Below are 22,438 nucleotides of genomic sequence, written 5' to 3'. Positions count from 1 at the left end.
AGAGGATGTGATATAATGTTCTTCTTATGAAAATTTGGGGAATTTTTATGATTTGTAATGATCAGAAACACATTTTTAGTGCACATTTTTACATATCTAAAGTAGATGCCTCTTCAGTTTGGTAACCGCATGCAGTCTTAGTTTACTAATGAATTGTTTATTAAGAATTAATTTTTAAGTTGATTGCTGGTACTAGAAATAAATTTTAAGTTGACTGCTGGTACTGGGAAATAATTATTTTTCCAAAACATTGTTATATATTTTGGTTAGTTTAATCTTCAAATGCCTTTTAACTCAGAATATGTCAATAAAAATGGGGCACTTGGCTGGCTCAGTTGGAGGAGGGTGTGACTGTTGATCTCAGGGTTGTGAGTTCAAGCCCATGTTGGGTGTATTATTAAATAAATAAAACTTAAAAAAAAGAATGTCAGTAAATAATATAATAATGTAATTCAATTGTATTGTTGGTAATTAAACAAATCAAAAAATAAGTAAAGAACTACCTTATCTTATTTACTTCCCTCCTTGAGCAACATACAGAAATGATCAGTGTAATAGGTTAAGAACACATTCTCTAGGGGGCGCCTGGGTGGCTCAGTCGGTTAAGCGTCTGACTTCAGCCCGGATCACGATCTCGCGGTCTGTGAGTTTGAGCCCCGCATCGGGCTCTGGGCTGACAGCCCAGAGCCTGGAGCCTGCTTCCGATTTTGTGTCTCCCTCTCTCCCTGCCCCTCCCCCGTTCATGCTCTGTCTCTCTCTGTCTCAAAAATAAATAAACGTTAAAAAAAAAATTTTAAGAACACATTCTCTAGAATAAGATTTGCTGACTTCAAATCTTTATTATTCAATAGATGAGGCAGTTCCTTAACCTATCTATTGACTGCTTCTTCATCTGTAAAATGAAATAATAATAGTTCCTTCTCCATGTGGTGGTCAGAATTCAATTGGCTAATCTATTTAAAGTACCGAAATCAAGTGTCTGGCACAGAACAAGCACAATAAATGCTTGTTGCTTTTATAAAGCTACCGTAAGCATTGTTCTTTTTATTGGTGATCATAATTAGGTTTATTTTTGTCTCACGAATAGATGAAAGTGAGAGCAGACTGGAATCGCATATTCATGAGCATTAGGTACCAGACACTTTAATACATACATTATCTTGATTAGCCCTCATCAAAAAGTTTCTAGAAAAGAAAAAGTATTTTGGTATTTTATAAATAAGAAATGGAGGGTGAGAGATTAAGAGTCAGAGAACCAGTAACTGACAATCCAGGAATCAAACCAGCCGATGTGACTCCACAGTTCATGTTTTGTTTTGTTTTTCCCATTAACCCTGAACAAATATGTTACATGTGTTTGTTTTAGGTGTGATGTCAGAAATGCAACGAAATCATGATGGCCCTTTTGTTACAAAGAAATCTTTACTTATGGCTTAAGAAAATTAGCAAAAATAAGTATATATGTGACACAATACAGTTGAAATATACAAGACACGTAATAAGAAGCAAGAATAGAGAAAAAATATTTCAAATATCAGAATCCTATAAGCAAAATGTTAAAGGAATCTTATTTTTTCTAAGAATCTAATGGTAGAATTGCTAATTTTCTTCAATTCTTACTATATTATCACAGTAAGTGAGAGTAAACACTGGTTGTATAATAATTAGTTGGTTTATTGTTCTTATGCCTTTTTAGAGCATCACTGATAGGAATATGGCAGTCACTACCCAGATGTGATGATTTAAATTTCATTTTACATTAATAAAATAAAATAAAATAAAATAATTTTCATTTCTTGTTATAGTAGCTGTACTTGGTGTTAATTCATTGGATACATGTGGCTAATGACTACCACATTGGACATGGCAGATATGGAACCTTTCCTTCATTACAGAAATTTCCATTGGACAGCACTATTCTAGAGTAAGCTCGGATGTGTAACAGAATGACCAGGCAGAAAACTTTAATGAGCAAAATATTGGTTAAGGGTAGCTGCCAATTCTGTGCGTTGAACGTAATGGAAGGAATGGTTATCTTGCATTCCATAGCACTAAATGGGTTCCATGTGTACAACTACCAGCTGTTTAAGTTTGGGCAACGTTCACCTTCCTAGAGCTTTAATTCCCTCATTTGTTGAATGTAAGGAAATACCTTCCATGAGGCCTACTTACTGTGGAAATTATGAAGGTCAGTACAGACAATATATAGGAATGTACCTTGTATAATACAAGTAATAGACATAAGGTATCATTCTGAAACCTGGGTCTTTCAACTAGTTCTCTAAAAGAACACAGCCCTAAAAACTTGTGTCCAGGATTCAAGTCCAAGTTCTGCCACTTACTAGTTTTATAAGTTTGAGACTTGGTTTCATTTTTTCTGTAAAGCAAGAAAAATTCATATAGCTATTGTGAGAATTAAATAATATGTATGTGGAAGGAAGTCAGTGTAGGCAGGTGGACGGATGGATGATATAAATGAAGGGGATTAAGAGCACAGACACAATGTAGGTCAATATTATGTTTAAAAAGACAAATGGCCAACTTTATACCTCTTTAATTTGCTACCACATGATGCTTTCTGATCTCTACAATACTGGCATGTATATTCATGGTAAAGTGCCTAAAGTAACAGATATCAATTACTGAGAACAGTTCTTTTTTTAAAAATTTTTAACATTTATTTATTTTTGAGACAGAGAGACAGAGCATGAACGGGGGAGGGTCAGAGAGAGAGGGAGACACAGAATCTGAAACAGGCTCCAGGCTTCAAGCTGTCAGCACAGAGCCCAACGCGGGGCTCGAACTCACGAACCGCAAGATCATGACCTGAGCCGAAGTCGCACGCTTAACCGACTGAGCCACCCAGGTGCCCCACTGAGAACAGTTCTATGAGCTAGGTACTTTTTGGAGACTTAACATGTATTGCTTCACTTAATGTCTATACAACAATATGGATATGCATGCATTATTATTATTTTCACTTCATTTTAAAAGGGTTGTAGCCTCTCTGGGGCTCAGGTAGTTTATACTACCCAAGATATGCCCCAGAGTCAGCATTTGAATTTGGCACACTAAGAATCTCTGCTCCCAGTCATTACATTCAATTGTCTCAAGTAACATAAAAGAATGCCATTGGTTTATCCACTCATTAACCCTTTCTGTTTCTCCTTACTAAATATTTATGGTCCAGTTCTCCCAAAGTTAATAAATGTTATCATCTAATTCCAAAAACAAAAATCATTTTTAAATAGACAAAATGTTTTTATAAAATTTTTATGTAAAAGTAAACAAGTAAAAATAGCTAGGAAGATTCTGGAAAGAAAAAAGACAAATGCAGTGGAGAGTTGCCCTGTTAGATATTAAAATACATTATAAAGTTTCATTAATTTAACCAATGTGGTGATGAGCATGAACAGCCCCATAGAACAGAATAGAAAGTTGACTGAGTCTCAAACACATTTGAGGAATTTAGAATATGATAATTGTGACATTTTAAGTTAGTGTTGGAAACGATGGGTTATGCAATAAATAGTGGTGGATACAACAGAGAAGCATCTAGAAAATAAAACTGGAATCTCAATCCACAACTCATATAAATAAACTTGAGCTGGATCTAAGTTTTAGATAACACACATCAGTAGATGAGTTTTATTCAATCTCATCTGTCCATATAGAGAGTGGTTTTGTAAAACCTATAATAATTGATACTATGCTCATGTGTACATTTATGTGTTTGTGTGTCCTGAAGTATTGAGAATTGTAAGACAGTGGTCCAGTTTCATTTTTTTGTATGTATCTGTCTAGTTTTCCCAATGTCATTTATTGAGCATGCTCTCCTTTTCTTATTTTACATTCTTGGCTCTTTTATTGTAAAATAATCAGCCATATATGTGTGAGTTACTTCTAGGCTTTCAGTTCTGTTCCATTGATTGATGTGTCTGCTTTAATGCTAATGCCATAATATTTTAATTACTATACATTTGTAATATAGTTTGAAATTAAGGATCATAATACCTCTATTTATGATACCTCCAAGTTTGCTTTAGCTGGGTATTCAGGGTTTTGTGTGTGTGTGTGTGTGTGTGTGTGTGTGTGTGTGTGGTGGTTCCATTCATATTTTAGGATCGTTTGTTCTATTTCTGTAAAAACAATCCTATTGGAGTTTTGATAGGAATTGCATTGAGTCTGTAGATTGCTTTGGGTAGTATGGACATTTTAACATATTAATTCTTCTAATCCCTGAGCCTGGACTTTCACTTATTTGTGTTACCTTTAATTTCTTTCATCAATTCCTTATCGTTTCAGTGTACAGGTCTTTACCTCCTTGGTTAAATTTGTTCCTAGGTATTTTCTTTCTTCTGATACAATTACAAGTGGGATTTTCATTTTTGTTTCTGATAGTTTGTTATCAGTGTATAGAAATGCAACAGATTCCTGCAGATTGATTTTGTAGCACTTGTTATAGATTTCACACACTAAACTTAATTTTCCTGTGAGAAATCCATGATTTCTGAACCTGGTCCCAATCTTCCTGCACCTGTGATTGCAGAATGAGAAATATTAATGGGTAATCCATAGAGAAATCTTTTCAAGTGATTGCCAAGCACTGAAGGGCTGTAGATATTTCCTCCTAAAGTGCCATCTTTTCAAAAAGGAGTAAACAATTACTCTTCTTGAGTATTACTGGAAAAGCAGAAATAAATATATAGAAACTTTTCTAGGCTTTTAGAAATGATTCCTATCCACTGCCACCCATAGAGAACAGGGAGAAGATTTAATCAAAGGTTTTAAACCAAGTGGCATTTGCAGTCAATGCAAAGCTCAGGTGCAGGAGGCACTCCTGATTGCGGGTTATAGCCCCAGGTGGGGTAAAAGTTAGTGGACTGAACAGGTATTCGTTTTCTTTTTTTAAAAAATTATTTTTTAACGTTTTTATTTATTTTTGAGACAGAGAGAGACAGAGCATGAACAGGGGAGGGACACAGAGAGAGGGAGACACAGAATCAGAAGCAGGCTCCAGGCTCTGAGCCATCAGCCCAGAGCCCGACGCGGGGCTTGAACTCATGGACCGTGAGATTGTGACCTGAGCTGAAGTCGGACGCTCAACCGACTGAGCCACCCAGGCGCCCCACAGGTATTCCTTTTCTTTAAGCTTCACTGTTTCAATTAGAAGTACTTCATGGTAATATTCTTCCTATCTACCATAAATTTCAAGTATTTTTTTACTTTGTTTTGATCTTTGTTCTTTTTCTTGAAGACAGTAAGGTTTTTAAAGACCCAATCATATAAACATTCATTGTGTCCTGATGGACTAAAATATTTAGATAATTTTCAAAGTTAAAAAAGCAGATATGTTCTAATGATTCTCATTGATCCACCAGCCAAAGCACAAACTTTTCTCGAAGTGCCTGAATGAAAAATTGTTGATAAATTATCAAGAACTTCTATATAAAAGTGCTTAAAATATTTTTCTTTATGGAGGAGATATTTTGTGATACATGATGAAAACTTAAAAATATATTTTATAGTTCTTGATTTCATTTCCCTAGAAAATCCTACTATTATAATACTGATTTTGTACCTGGACGATAATATACATTTGAAAAGAAAGAACACATGAGAAGATGTATATTTCTTAAAATTTGAGATATTTGAAAAGGGATATATGGTTTTATGATTAATAATATGAATAATAATATTGTGCCAAGTTATTGGGGAAAGATGCATGGAAATATATGTAAATGTGTCATAGAGGCAGAGAAATGAAGGAGGAACACAAAGATAGGAATATCACACTGCATTATATACAAGCTTGTACATCTACATAATGTATTAATATTTTTTTTTCAACGTTTATTTATTTTTGGGACAGAGAGAGACAGAGCATGAACGGGGGAGGGGCAGAGAGAGAGGGAGACACAGAATCGGAAGCAGGCTCCAGGCTCCGAGCCATCAGCCCAGAGCCTGACGCGGGGCTCGAACTCACGGACCGCAAGATCGTGACCTGGCTGAAGCCGGATGCTTAACCGACTGCGCCACCCAGGCGCCCCTACATAATGTATTAATATTTGAAGTCTAAATTATATCAAGTGTTTTTATTGCAACAAAAACATAAGGATTAAACAATTGCTTATGGAGAAAGAGTTCAGACACAAACTTCTAGTTTATTCACAAAGCCAACATTTCAGCAGATTTTCAGTTAATCTGAACATTTGCCACTGCTGACATTGCACAGTGAGTTCTCTTTTAGAAAAATGTGCACATGTTGTATTACTTTATTTGCTCCCGCTGGGTAGCTAAAGGAAGACAATTGTTAGGAAGAAGTTCAGATTAATAGCATAAAGTTTGATGTAAATATTAAAACACAGAGAAGGAAATGTGCTATTAAATTATTGATTCACCTTATTTTAATGGAAATTTTCTAGGAATAAGGGGTTTATAGGGTGAATTTGAAAAGTTGAAGCTAACTCTTTTTCTCCCTGTGGTTGAGCTGTTGTTGTACTTTGGTTAAATGTCATCACAGGAAATTTTCCATTTATATTTTTTGTTAAATTAATATATAGGAAAAAACAAGCAACTCTAGGCTTCTTGAAAACTGATTTTATAGTTAATGTATTTCAACTCTAAGTCTTGATAAAATCTACAGCCATCTTAAATGTAAATCACTGATTTATTAAAAGGAGTAAAATGAGAGTTGGGTGTAAATGTCCAGAATTGAATTCTGCATTCAGTTTTAGGTTCTCCATATTGAAAATGATAGAAAATGGCATGAGAAGAGGGAAATACCAGTAAGAATCAAGTGCTTGCTAGGTAAAAGGCATGGTGCTAGGCATTAGAATCAAAGAACTTTAATCCCAAAGGGGCCTTCTTCAAACCTCCACAGTCTTCAGTAAACAGGGCCTAATAAAGCTAAAGAGATGTGTCTAAGATCACATGTTGATAGTGCAATAACTAGAATAGAGATCACTGACATCCAAACCCTGCTCTTTCTGGTCAGCCATGGGATCAAGACCATACAAGTGTGGACAACTTATCATGCATATGACACTGTGTTCTTGGCCTTCCTAGTTATTGATTCAGTCATCTAATATTCTGTCTCTATCTGTAGACTTATTTATCATGGCCACAGAATTGATATTCATGTTATTTATCAATTCTGAATGAGCTAGTACTAAGAGTAGATCTCTGTGGCATGCCCCTCAAAGCCTCCATTTAGACTGACTTCATTCTTTTCATCAGCACACGTGGAGCATCCAAATTCAATCAATATTAATGTGATTTGCAACAGGGCCATTTTTCTTTACCTGATTTATAAGAATATCACAAGACAAAACAAAAAAAGAATATCACAAGACAGCTTTTTTTTTTTCTGATATCAGACCAACTTTATCAATGGTCTTTCCACAATGGGAACTTTTAATAAATCACCTTTGATGAATGAATTAAAGTTGATCAGATATAATTCTTATCATTGGTTTTCATTCTCTATCTAGCCACATTTATTTTTCTTATAGATACATTTAATAATTATAATTAAAGTATTAAGCTATTTTTATGTCTACCACGTATATCTATTAATAAGTATAATTTATTTTTTCCACCTTGCTGATCACTGAGCTTCTGGAATTTAAGTTGTACATGGTTACTCCAAGATGCCAGCAGACTCATACATATATTTTGGGATATATTTTGTCATTGCAAAGAATTTAGTATCATTTATAGGGGAATGTCACATTGCCAAAAGTAGTCAATTTATGAGAATACTATGTGAGAGAGACGGATAGCAACTCTTCTCTGTTTCTAAAGTGAATGAGTTCAAATCGTAGCTGTGTAGATTTAGTTGTAGATAAGATCCTAACTCAAATAAGCATTACAATGGTTTATGAGACAGTATCTCTAGTTTTCTGACTCCTAGAAACTGAAGGAAATGGAACAATATGGACAAAGCTGAAAAAAGTCAAAGTATGTTTGATTTCTTTCACCAAAACATCCTAAATATGAGATGTTAGCACCCCCTACTCATTTCCTCCTTATACTGCATTTGATTTTAATCTAGAATAGTAAGAAAGGGATTCATTAAATTTTAGCTTATGATCAGAGCTATCATTCTAGTATAGATTTTTTAAACTGCAAATGTATTTTAAATCAGCTTGTGAGTTATGTATTTGATATTTAAAAATTTTTTAATGATTATATATAGAGAGAGAGTGTGTGCAAGCAGGGAGGGACAGAAAGTTGGAGGTAGAATCTGTACCAGGCTCCAGGCTCTGAGCTGTCATCATCGAGACCAACATGGGACTCGAACACACGAGCCGTGAGATCATGACCTCAGCCAAAGTCAGATGCTTAACTGACTGAGCCACCCAGGTGCCCCTGCACTAGATATTTAAAATCTGACTTTTTATATTCCAACATAAAGAGATACAGCTTCAGATTTTGGTGTATAATTGTTATGACTTCAAGTAGATTACTTTCATACATGGTATCTTAGCCAGGGTTTTAAAGGTAGCCAAAATCCGTGGCTATATCCACCTGTAAGTAGAATAAAGTAGACCAGGGTCAGTTTTTTCTTCTAGACACTAAATTATTCTCACACTGGAATGTAAGCATTAGTATAACAAGTTCAGTAAACAGGATAATGTTAGAAAAACATTCTGTCTTAAAACCTTAAAAATATTTCAAATTCAATTTTCAATTTGAATATTATAGCAACGTAATGTATGAAATAGTACACATTTCCTGAAGGAGAGCTTTGGCAAGAATATTAACCAATTACTACAAAAATAATAAAACTAATGAGAGCCAAGACTTTTGGGATTGTGTGGTTTTAATCAATACTTTATAATTTGCTACTATTTGAAAATACTCTTGTTTGAAGTGCCGAGATTCTCAAAGGATACAAAAATGCTGATTCAAAGGGGCACATGCATCCCAATGTTTATCACAGCACTATCAACAGTAGCCAGATTATGGAAAGAGCCTAAATGTTCGTTGACTGACGAATGGGTAAAGAAGAATATATATATAAAGAAGAATATATATATATATATAGAATATATATATAGATAGAATATATATATATAGAATATATATATAGATAGAATATATATATATATAGAATATATATATATAGATAGAATATATATATATAGAATATATATATATAGAATATATATATAGAATATACAGAATAAAGAATATATATATATAAAGAAGAATATATATATAAAGAAGAATATATATATATATATATATATATATATATAGGAATATTGGCGATCAAACAATGAAATCTTGCCATTTGCAACAATGAAGATGGAACTAGAGTGTATAATGCTGAGTGAAGTAAGTCAGAGAAAGATAAATATCATATGATGTCACTCATAATGTGGAATTTAAGAAACAAAACAGGTGAACATAGTGGAAGGGAAGGAAAAATAAGAAGCAAAAGAGAGAGGAAGGCAAACCATAGGAGACTCTTAACCATAGAGAAGAAACTGAGGGTTGCTGGAGGGTTATTGGGTGGGGGGATGGACTACCTGGGTGATGGGCATTAAGGAGGGCACTTGTTGGGATCAGCACTGGGTGTTATAGGTAAATAAATCACTAAATTCTACCCCTAAAATCATTACTATATTATATGTTAACTAACTTGGATTTAAATAAAATAAAAAATTAAAAAAAATAAAGTGCCAGAATTCTTAAGTTAATCACTTTATTACATTAAAGGTACATTATTATTTCATTTTAAATATTTCATTTTAAATAGTCTTATATTGAAAGCCAATAGGTATATAACATACAATAATTTAAAATCTAGAACATTTACTATAAATTAAGGATATCTGGTTGTGCAATGAGGTATACAATGTGATTTGAAGTTGTAAAATACGCTTATATAAGAAAGAGTTTGTTAGTGTGATTGTTACCATTTTTTTGGAAGACTAGTTCTATATATGTGACTCAAATATCAGACAATCCTTCTAGCGTTTTAGTGAGCTTTGTAGAGTCATTGGATTTTAATAGTGATTTTCATTTTCAGCACTCCAGTTTTAATGAGGAAATATTTCCAAAAGTATTAACTTATTTCTTAGGACTAATATTTAGTCTTTTTACCTGGTGTTGGCTAGAACTAGTAGTATTATTTTCAAACAATATATATATACTTAGGTAGGACATATGTAAAGATTGAACAGGGAAGTTAATCTTCAATTATCTGAAAGTTTCATATTAGTTTAATGTTTGGATTGATACATTCTCTTTAACATAGACATAGTAATTTATTTTACTGACTGTTCTTCAGCGAATTTAATCAATGTTTGAAATTGAGCACAATTTCTGCAGATTGGGGGAGAAAGAGAAATGAAAGCAATGTTTCTCAACAGTTGCAAAGATTTCAGTGATTTGACTAAAATTTCTTAAGCTTTCATTTATTCATGTATTTGGGGCTTCCACTACTCATTTATTACCAGGAGGCTGGCTGAGAGTTTCTTACGGAGTTGTTTCCCCCCATGGTCATGATGAATTTGCACTGTTATAACCAATACTCTCTTGTTTAATCTGTGAAATCCAATCTATATTATCAAAGATTTATTCTCCAGAAGATAGCGTATAATTAAAAATGCTCATCCAGAGCAGGGTTTATATTTTTGACCTAAGTTATCATATTAAAATATAAAAATCATATGGGGCGGGGCACCTGGGTGGCTCAGTTGGGTGAGCGTCCGCCTTCCGCTCATGTCATGATCTCTGGTCTATGAGTTCCAGCCCCACGTTGGGCTCTATGCTGACAGCTCAGAGCCTGGAGCCTGCTTCAGATTTTGTGTCTCCCTTTCTCTGCCCCTCCCCCACTCATGCTCTGTCTCTCTCTGTCAAAAATAAATAAATGTTAAAAAAAATAAAAAAAAATCATATGGGGCACCTGGGTAGCTCATTCGATTGAGCATCTGACTTTCGCTCTGGTCATGATCATGGTTTGTGGGTTTCAGCCCAACATCAGGCTCTGCACTGACAGCTCGGAGCCTGGAGCCTGCTTTGGATTCTGTATCCCTCTCTCTCTGCCCCTCCCCTGCTCGTGCTGTGTCTTTCTCTCTCTCAAAAATAAACATACATTAAAAAAAAACCCAAAACATATGATTACTAGATAAAAAACTATATTTCAAGCCATATCAGACAATATTTTAATTTTGGATACAAATAATTAAGAGGAAAGCCAGCTCAATTTTGAAATTTTAAATTTTTAGACAAAATGAGTATTACTTCTGAGATACTGATGACCATACTAATAAATGCCTGTGAACGAAATCCAAAGACAAGTTGATTTATTATGAGAAGTTCATGGCATGAATGTCATTTTGTATTATTTTAGCCCAGAACACAATCTCAGAGAAATATGGACTGGAGCTTTTAAATGTCTGACTTTCTTAAAATGTTCTAGAAGGGTCACTCTCTCAGTTTGAGTTGATATTCATACTTTGAAATTGAAGAGTAATGAAATAAAAATTAAATATTTATGCCTTACTTTCATCAGGTATATAAGGCCAAAGACAAAAATATTCTTTCTTGCTTTTCCTGTCCCTGGGACTCAAATCAAAAATGAAGAGGAACAGTTAGATTAACTTTTCATTTCTTGCTAGAAGATATCACATGTATATGAGAAAAAGAGAACTATAATCAACAAATACTGGGCTTATTTTAATTTGTTTAGGAGTAAACAGGGAAAAAATGTGAAAAAAGAAAAAAAAAGATGCCTAAGCCATAAGAAGGAAATGAAAGATGAGAAACTAGGTGAGTAATACAAAGACAGACATTATTCTGAAATTCGTATCAGTTATTTAATGTGATGAACCTGAAGTATAGCTATAAGAAAATAGTACCTGCAAAGAGTATCTTGCAATATGAGCAAGATGTTAGCAAGTGAGGGTTGAAATTACAAAGTAGAAAGAGAAACTATTAATTTAAGGTCACCATGTTGTTGAAATTCTTCTAGTTTTAGAGGCTTTTTTTAAATTTTAAATTTTAATTTTTTTTAGATGCTAAAGGCATGATTTAGTTGTTTGTGTACTTCATTTTTAAGGTAGTTTTTTGAAAGAGAAATAAATCCATAATATTATAGGCTGAAATGACTAAATTAATGTGAACTTCATGCTTACTCTTTTGTTTCCAAATACTAGAGACCATGGTGAAATGTTAACTGAACATAAGTCTTATGTTCCACTATTTACCGATAACAGAGGAAAAACATATCAGTACTAAAATAGAATCAAATTTCTACATTAGATTTTAAAACCTGATTGATCTTTGTTAAGTGAGTGTTTGTAGGTAAGTGGTTTTTAAGTTGTTGAGTGTTTTTTAAGGGAAGTGTCCATGTAATAGGTAGTAGTTCTACATAAATAAGTGAATCGTAAATGGAATAAATAATAATTGGCATAATCAGTATGACTCTTATCTTTGGGAAAGCATTTCTGATTTGCATTAGGAATACATCGACTGAAGAGAGAAAGATGGAATAGATGACTGTAAGATTCTTTTTAACTCCACACATTTGTTTAAAATTTCACATATTGAGTCACATGATAGTAAAAACATCTTAATGAAAAAAATAATCCTAGTAAAATGTCAATATAATAATATTTAGAAGCTTTTTGTTTCATGCGAATTGTTCAAAAGTAAGCTTTTTCATGCACCCAATAAGTTGTAGAAGAATATTAATGCAGCTCTCATCTCTTAATCAGACATACATGATGGCTGTGTACAGATGGGGATGAGGGAAGGGAGGGGCGGGTTGGAGGTAGGGGAGGGGCAGGAGGCGTGGGAGAGGGATAGGAAGATGGATATTAGGAAACTATAGCACATACTAAGAGAGATCCTGGGGATAAAGGAAACTGCTGGATGATTAGAGGGCATCTGAGGCATTCTGTTCAATAAAAGACAAAGATAGCTACAGCTGCAGAAATATAATCACTGGGCTTAAAGTGAAATTTCATAAGTTGCAGGTGGAGTAATTGAGAATACTCTATAAAAGGTAAATAAAAGTCCTGTAAGAAAGTGACTATTCCAGACCGATTCTGTACATGGATAGTGCTTATAGAAGACAAAAAGAAATTAAAAGAAAGAGTTGATAAAAAGAAAGAAAACAAGACAAAAAAATAGGAGTAAAGCATTAAATCATATTATATTAAAATGTCATAACTAGGTTTTTTCCCTCTGATGAGCCGCTTACACAAATGCTGGGTAAAATTATATGAACAGTACCTTTCTTTTAGCCTTTAGCTGCTCATGGTACTTGTTGCAGGTGTCTCCTGGGATCTCTCCTCCCCAAAGAGTAATTCCAACAATGGTGTATGTGACACCCATGACGAGCAATGGAAAACAGTACACCAGTACAATGACAATAATATGGTAGCTGCAAGAAATAAAAGCAAACAAACGCAAGCTGAAGATCATATTGAGATGCAATATGTGGGGAACTTTGAATTCATTTTCTTTTAAATCATAACTGAAAATTCCAAAGATTATTTCCACATTTTCTCCAAGTCCTCATTTCACAAATTTATCAAAATATCATGCTCTTGTCTACTATATTTGTCCAAATGCTACCAGCTGATCCTTGCCAATCTTTGATTCATATACAAAAAGTATAGCTGCATTGCAGTGCTAATTTAAACTGCCCATGCTCTCCTTACCTAGAGGTTCTGGACGAATGCCATTTCTCTGCTTGGTAATTGTTGAGCTAACCTAATTAAATTTATCATCAGAGACAAAAAGATGAGACAGAATAAACAAATCAACTGACAGGTATTTTCTCATATGCAAAATTATTCTATATACCCTTGCAACATCAGTAATATTTGAAATAAATTGTTTTTATCCAAAGAAAAAAATGTAACTAGATATTCTAAACCACACTGGATCCACAAGATATATTTAAAAAAATCAGGTAAAGACATTTACATGCATTTCTAATATCATGACACATTTGATAGCATTATTAATTTGGTAAATAACATTCGGGTGTGTTAGTCACATCAGTGTCAAGATGCTATAAATTAGCAAACTAAATTCTACGTTTTTATAGATTTAAGTCAAAATGATAAGGATGTAGGGGCACCTGGCTGGCTCAGTCAGCCAAGCATCCGACTTTTGCTCAGGTCACGATCTCATGGAGACGGATCCTCTGTCTCCCTCTCTCTCTGCCCCTCCCCCGTCTCTCCCTGTCTCTCAAAAGTAATAAATAAATATTTAAAAAATTGATAAGGATGCAGTTGGGGAGGAATAGAAGGGCAATTGATAATATAACCACACAATTAAAATTTGTATAAAGTTTTGTGTAGTTTCCGCTGTCTTAGGAAGGCTTTAAGGAAATTAAAGAATTCGGTATACTAGTCTTCTCAATACCTGTTTCTTTGTAAAGGGAATCTTAAACCTCCTTGCCTTCCCGTTTCCTGATAGCTTTTTAAGTATTGAGTTACAGTCAGTGGGAAGCGATTCAGTCAACAAATAACTTGATTTTATTATTATGATTACTTTTATTTTGTTATACAGCTAAGATTTATTAATATCAGATAGAATAACAGTATTCAGTTTAATAACTATTTCCTGCTTTTCCTTCAATTAAATACTTCCTAATATTTTTCTTTAAAAATCTGGACTCTGGGAAGTCAGAGAAAAACAAATACCATATGATTTCACTCATATGTAGAATTTAAGAAAAAAACAAATGAGCAAAGGGGGAAAGAGAGAGAGAGAAATTAAAAAAACAGACTCTTAATAAAAAAAACCCAAACTGATGGCTATTGGAAGGGAGGTGGGTGAGAAAGGGTGGGTTAAAAAAGGTGATGGGGATTAAGGAGTGCACTTCTCATGGTGAGCACCAGATGATGTATGGAATTGTTGAATCATTATATTGTACACCTGAAACTAATATAACAATGTGTCTTAACTAACTGGAATTATAATAAAAACTTAAAAACAAATCTGGACTTTGGGTAGAGAAGTTTGATAAAGTGACTGCTTTAAAAAATGACCCTTATATTAAACGTCCTATTTCAGCTCAGGTCATGATCTTGTGGTTTGCGAGTTGGAGCCCCATGTCCAGCTTTGTGCTGACAACTCAGAGCCTGGAGCTTGATTTGGATTCTGTCTCCCTCTCTCTCTGCCCCTCCCCTGCTTGTGCTCTGTCTCTCTCTCAAAAATAAATAAACATTAAAAAAATTATAAAAGATTACCATTGTATTTGCATCATTGGTTATTTTTTAAAGAAAAAATAGGACACTGCATTAGATTTTATTGAATTAAAATTTAAATTATCGGAATAAAAAATGCAAACAGTTGCCCAATTACTTTTTTTCCTTTTGCTTTTCTTAAGATGTGCCCAAAATAGGAAATACCAAATTCTATTGTGTAACATTCATAATTATTTTCCAACCTAGTGTTTATGTTTCTTTAATGCTAAAACAAAGGAGCACAACCAAGAACCTACCAGAACTGCCTATCCCTAACCAGGACTTTAAAAGGACAATCAGCACCTTTGGGCTTCAGTTCTTCCTTTCCCATTCTTTTCTCAATTAATAACAATTTTGCTTTCCTTTGTGCATTGCTTTCATCTCCAGGGATTTTATCACTTCCTCCAGGAAACTCTCTAGAGTTACCCCATATAAAAGTCATCTCATTTTTCATGTTAGTAACCTTTGTAATTTATAAAACTTATTGACCATACCATATTGTAGTATTTTAAACTTTTTTTTTTTTTTAAAGATTTTAAGTGATCTCTACACCCACTGTGGGGCTCAAACTCACAACTCTGAGGTCAAGAGTTACTCTACCAACTAAGCCAACCAGGCACCCATGTATTCTAGTACTTCAATGTGTCTCTTTTCCCAAATAATATATGGACCCTTGAGGGAAATGTTTATGTTTTATTTGCTTAATTGTTGCTCCCAACCTATAGTTCTTTAAGTGTTCAATAAATTGAATTGAAAACCACAATAGAGAATTAACTTACGTGAAATGTTGTTTAGGACCCTCTGGCCATTGCACGTAGCAAAGAGTACGGCCTGGCATGACTTTAATTTTGGAGTAAAGACACTGAGGGAAGGCAAGTAGAAATGCTAGAATCCAAATACTTCCAATGACGATCTTGGTTGCTGTGGCAGATAGTCTGGGTTTCAAAGGATCAATAATGGCCATATACCTATACAAAAACAAACAAAACCATTTTGTTGGTTCTCTTGCTAGCAGAGTTAAAAATGGAGTTTCAAAGGAGTTATCTGTCTCTGGTAAGCAAGTTGATAAGGATTTTGCTTTGTAGAGGCAGCATGGAATGATAATCATGGCATAGTCTTAGGAATCAGGCATACTGAGGTTCAAATCCTATTCTGTCACTTATGCAAACTTTTTGAACCTCAGCTTTATTATTTTAAAAATAGAAACAAGAACATTCACCTCATAGGGGTGAAGTCAAGATCAATAGAAATAAGGTAAGTGAAAGGTATTGATTATTTGTGCTGTGCCTTGCACATTATCAGAATTCATAAATGTCTGTTGAATGGAAATGGAAAAGTGCATAGTAAATGCTTAAAAATATGAGTTCTGTACCTCAAGACCTCCATTTTTCTTCTGTATGTTTAACTTTTTAGAAGAAAATTCTGGAGAACTAATATGGATAAACCTATCTGACAAATATGAGGAATCCCTTATAAAGGATATCATCAACTCCATCTAAAAATATCGAGACAAGATCAGGATTCAGATAATAATAAATAAGTCAAGTTTGACTAAGGCCATGCCTTGCTGTTACCTCTAAAATTGAATTCATGGTTTACCATGAAAATCTTCATAGTGCCTGTGTAACTATGTATAACATAATAGTTATAGAAAAATATACTTGAGACTCTCAAAAACACACATAGGATTTTTAGAGAGCAAAGTTTTGGGAAATTGGAAACTTTGAATATGGTAACAAAAATCAAGTTTTATTCACTTGTTAAAATATTAATAATATGTCTGGGAGAAACAATTGACAGTTTCAAATTGTATAATGTGTCTAATTGCCAAATTCTGGCTAATAGAGTAGAAAATTAATTTGAAATTATACACAAAACTAATTATATTTTTACATTTCTATCAACAAAACATTGTTGACATTGTTTTTGCTATTGACCATTATGTGTTTCTCAAATATATTTTGATTTATGTAAAATTTTCAAAGGCAACAATATAATCAAAGAATGACTATTACTTAAGTCCAAAACATTTTAATTTTAAGAATAAATATTTCAAGATAAGAATAATTTTTTTTTAATTTGCTTATTGCCCTCTGTTTTATGACTATTAGGCAGAATTGGATATAGATAGATATATTGGAACTTACCTATGTACTACTCATCATATTAACTTTAGTTGAAATTTACTTAAAGGAAATATCCTTAATTTATTATGTATGACAGCTAATAGGTAAAAATGAATGTTAGGTAAAAAAATCATAAAAACAGTACCATAGTTTTGGAAATAAAGTGAACCACACAATGAAAATAAAATGCCTATGTTTGTTTGTTTGTTTTCCAATACATGAAATTTATTGTCAAATTGGTTTCCATACAACACCCAGTGCTCATCCCAAAAGGTGCCCTCCTCAATACCTGTCACCCACCCTCCCCTCCCTCCCACCCCCCATCAACCCTCAGTTTGTTCTCAGTTTTTAAGAGTCTCTTATGCTTTGAAAATGCCTATGTTTGAAATTGAAAATTGTTTTATAATTTACCTCTTATGCTTATGTTGGTGAATAATAGCAACATTTCCTGACTGTCAACCATAAGCAGGCAATTTATTATACACATTATATATATTTAACATCCAAAACAGTCTAATCAACCAGATAATATTATTATTTCTATTTTACAGAAAAAGAAACTGAAGCTTAAATACATTAAGTACATTGGTCAAAATGACCCAGATGGTAAGAGCTGGAATTCTAAAACAGTTCTGCCAGTCTCCAAAGTCCATATGGATACAGATGAAGACGTTGAATATGGCAGTTCATATAAGGAATTGTGGAAGAGAGAGAAAAATATTCAAGGTAGATGCCGTCCAAAGAATCCTATTTTGCCTCTGAATCTGAAAGCGTTTATGTGCAATATTAAAGACAAGAGTCAAGCCTAGAAAGGGAATAATTATAGTTGGGTATTTCTGTTTCCACTGCTGTTGGTTATGATTCACCACAGCATTTCTCATTATATTAGCTGGTTGCTTAAGGAGTTTCTAGAGTCAAGCACTGCACTTATCAATAAATTTTGTTGTACTGAACTGAATATTCCTCAACTCTATCATGATATTTTGCTTTTTTACTTGCCTGGAAGTTTATGAATGCAATTTGGATGTTTAGAGAGTTGATTTTTTTGAGACTGAAAAGAGAATTTGACTGGCATGTGCAGGGTTAAAGTCCTGTATTACTATTACAGCACAGATAATTCAAAATAGTACAAGTTGCTTCTTGATTTTGATGTTAAGTTACTCTATATTACAGAAATTATTTCCAAACAGATAGAATATTGTTTTGTTGGGATTATATGAAGACAGTCAATTTATGTTCTCATTAACTAACACTTCAGTGAAGGCAGAAATTTAGGAACTTCAAGCTGACATTTTTGTCATTTCTGGTGTGATCTGTTATTCATTCAACCAAACATTTATTGAATGCCTACTGTGGTATATGAAACAATAGTAAGGAGAAATGACCTTCACAGAGCTCACAGTCTAGTGAAGTAGACAGATAATAACCAAGGAATGTAAAATAAACAAAATTACCAATATGATAAGTGTTAAAAGGCAAGGAATATATAGCCAGGTGAATGCATTTACTGGGAAAAACATATTTAGGTTGTGACTCAGTCTTTCCTAAGACAAGTCATTCTGGGTTGAAATTTGGAAAGGTAACTAGGCAAGGTGGCAGAAGAGTAAGGGTTGCCAGGAAGATTTCTGGAAGAACAAATGACATGTGAAAAACTCCTGCATAAATGGTGAGTTTTTATTGGTTGAATTGTGTCCCTCTAAAAAAGGTATGTTTAAGTCCTAAACCCCAATACCACAGAATGTGACTTTGGTTGTAAATGGGGTTTTTATATAGGCAAGTGAGTTAAAATGAGGTCATTAGGTGGGCCCTAACCCAATATGACTGATTTAAAAGAAATTTGGGAATAGAGAGAAACATATGGAGAATGCCACATGAAGATGGAAGTTTCACTGATGCATCTAAAAGCCAAGGAATGCCAAAGACTTCCAGCAAACCACAGAAAGCTATGAGGAGGCAAGGAAGGATTTTCTTACAGTTTTCTGAGGGAGCATGGCCCTTGCCAATCCCTTGATTTCAGACTTCTAGCTTCCAGAGCTGTTAAGACAGTAAAATCCTCTTGTTTCAAGTCACTCTGTGGCACTTTGGTACAAGAGGCCCAGGAAACCAAAGCGAAGGGTAAGGATGGGGAAAGCATTGTGCACTTGAATAAAGACTACTGTAATGGAAACAGAGTGTGAAGGAGGAAGTGGTCTGAGATAGAATTGTACAGCAGGTCGTAGATTTTTTGTCCTATGGAGAAAAATCAAGGTGATCAGTCAAAGGAAGAGAATAATCAGCCTTTAGTGAGGAAATTTTAGTATTAATTGAAGGAAGGAAAATAATGCAAGCAGTGGGAATAAGTAAACTGGCTATTGTTTTGTTTTGGGTGAGAGATGATTGCTGCTTGAAATAAGGTGTTACCAGGGAGATTGAATTATGGTAATGGTTTGAGGAAAATAAAGGAATGTTAAAACATTGTAGAAAGGGAGAGCCAGTTGGCCATAGAAGTAGGTACAGTTGCCAGGCACTGCTGACAAGATTAATTTGAAACTGGTAATTAGGAATTCATTGGGGCATCAATATTTCCTGTTCTGTGGCTCTCTCCAACAATAACAATTTGCTCAAAAGTAGGCATGAAAAAAATGGATCCTTAGGCTCATCCAAATAAATATCCTCTGGACCTTGAGAAGAAATAATCCAATCTGCGATATAATATCACTCAAGTGATTGTTAGTACTTTATTTCTCCTTTAAAGAAATACGTATCTTTGATATGATCACATTAGCTTTTCCAAGGTTTTTGTCTGAGCTTCTCACTACCATTCTTACCTTTACTAAACAGATTCTCAAGTACATTAGTGCCCTTAGTATGATCATTTGATATGTAATAGCTAAGATTGGATTCTTCACTCTTTCAATTAGCATATCACTCAAACAAGTTTAAAATTATGTTTTATAGAGTCTGTAATTCTCAGAAGCATCCACTGAAAGCTCCTATTTTAAATGCCATCTTTTATCAATTTTCCTTTCCATTCTAAGACAAGACCACATTCTTTTACCGCTTCTGGTTCTTTTCTGGTTCTTTGATGTCTAAACAGAATATTTCGACATACCGTTACTTACTTTCAATAAGCAAGCCTTTTCCATGTGCGATTGTTCTTGATATCTGGTATGATTCTTCCTTTTGTTAGCATTTTTAGTAAGCTCTGTTTCTGGATTTTTATATGCCTCTACACATTTTAAAATTTTGGTATGAAAGACAGTGTACAGCCTTCAGATATGCACTTGATTAACAATGCAAAGAATATTTGCCTCAAATGATGTGGATTTTGCTGTTTTCCAATTTGCTTCCGGTCACGGTAGACAATGTTTTAGGCTGTAAAGCCCATATATATAATGTTGTCTGCCTATTGTCTGTACAAAATAAAGATTCGTTGTAACAGCTGTTCATGACCCATACTGTTTCAACTTCTGGCCTTTGGTGCTAAGGCATTTTCTGCTTTGAAAAATCACTAGAGAGAAATATAATCTTTTTTGAAATGGCATTTTGCAGACAAATTTTATTTATGCTTTTTCATAAGTATTTTAAATAAGAGTGAGCCAGTTAATTATTTTGTCATAACTATTGTCTTAGTGAATTTTGAAGGGAACAAGTATTTATTAAAATAAGCTTGTATATACATACATTCAAATATATGTACACATATAATAGGAACTTCAAAATACTATCAAGCAAGAAACAAATAACTTGCTTATTTACCCAGATTTTTTGATTTTTATAAGTAAAATTTATAGACTAGCACTTGAGGAAAATTAGATTTAAAAAATAAAGTTTCAGGGGTGCCTGGGTCAGTTGGTTAAGTGTCAAACGCCTGATTTGGGCTCAGGTCATGATTTCAGGTTTCCTGAGATTAAGCCCTGCCTTGGGCTCCATGCTGACAGTGCAGAGCCTACTTGGGATTCTCTCTCTCCCTCTCTCTCTGCTCCTCCCCCGCTTGAATGCATGCATGTGTGCTCACTCACTCCCTCTCTCTCAAAATAAATAAATAAAACAAAAAAATTTAAAAAATAAAAATAAAGTTTCATAATAGTGAAAGTACTTGACTTTCATTTTATATACTTTTGGTTTAAATTCAGCAATTAGATTTACCTATTCATTTATTAATTGACTATCAGCTATTTGTTTTCAATTATTTCTTGAATGCTTTTTTCCCAAGATTTTATTACATTCTTTGACCATATTGATAAATAAGATAGATATGGTTCCTACTCTTGTAGAATTCAGAGTCTAACACAGAAGAAAGACATTATTCAAATAATCACACAATATGTAAGAAATTACTACCTAAATGTTCTTTGGGAAACATCGCCTCTTGGATATTTGGTTAAACTTTCCATGGAGCTTTACTGTAATGGCCTGTGTGAGTTCAGCACCTTCCCCCATGGTTTCTAAGTGAAATACAATCTAACCTATTTGGTACCCTCTGTTTCCATTCTTGAATCTGTATAAAATACTTTCATGTCACCCGTTATGAACCTGAATGCAAACTTGTACTGTCATATGATTTCCACAACAAATCCAATTATATAAAGCATTTCAGATTTCAAAATTTTATTGGATTTAGGAATTTAGGGGAGGGGAGAATACACCACCACTTTTTATCCTATGATTCTAAACTTGACTTTTTTTCTCTTTGTTATACTCATTTTATATTCTGCAATTTTTAAAGAACTTTACATGTACCATGGGTGACCCTGTCATTTACAACCCCTTGACAAGTTTAGCCCAGTTTTGCATTTCTGTCAGTAGGCTAGTTTATCTAGCCCAATCCTTTAGGAAGTCTGCAAAATTATCTCCACTGTGTACACAGTGTTAAGACATGTACTAGTAATCATAAAGCATAAAATAGGCAATTTGACCTAGTCTGGGATGTGGGTTGAAATGATGGTAGAGATATTAGTAGGCTTCTCCGAGGAAACAACATTGGTTTAGAACAATAAATAGGAGTTAATTAGAATTGGGATTTGAAGAAAAAGTGGAACAGCAAGTACTGAGGTTGGAGGAAGCAAGAGGTATTTGAGAAACTAGAAAGGCCAGATTCTCTACAGC

The 22,438-nt window shown here is 33.9% G+C and overlaps 1 protein-coding gene across 1 annotated transcript in view; it reads right to left on the bottom strand.

Annotated features, from left to right (window-relative positions):
* The window catches only part of TACR3 (tachykinin receptor 3), a 92,243-nt gene that overhangs the window by 36,380 nt on the left and 33,425 nt on the right, over positions 1 to 22,438 (bottom strand). The window contains exons 2-3 of the mRNA XM_003985120.5: positions 16,004 to 16,192; positions 13,255 to 13,405 (exon numbers count right to left, since the gene is read on the bottom strand). Coding sequence (XP_003985169.3) covers positions 13,255 to 13,405; positions 16,004 to 16,192 — 340 coding nt within the window. The remainder of the gene's footprint in view (positions 1 to 13,254; positions 13,406 to 16,003; positions 16,193 to 22,438) is intronic.

Source organism: Felis catus, chromosome B1 (assembly GCF_018350175.1).
Source record: "Felis catus isolate Fca126 chromosome B1, F.catus_Fca126_mat1.0, whole genome shotgun sequence".
In the NCBI taxonomy this organism is placed as follows: Eukaryota; Metazoa; Chordata; class Mammalia; order Carnivora; family Felidae; genus Felis; species Felis catus.
The sequence above is the reverse complement of the archived record's forward strand: the minus strand, read 5'-3'. Positions and strand labels throughout refer to the sequence as shown.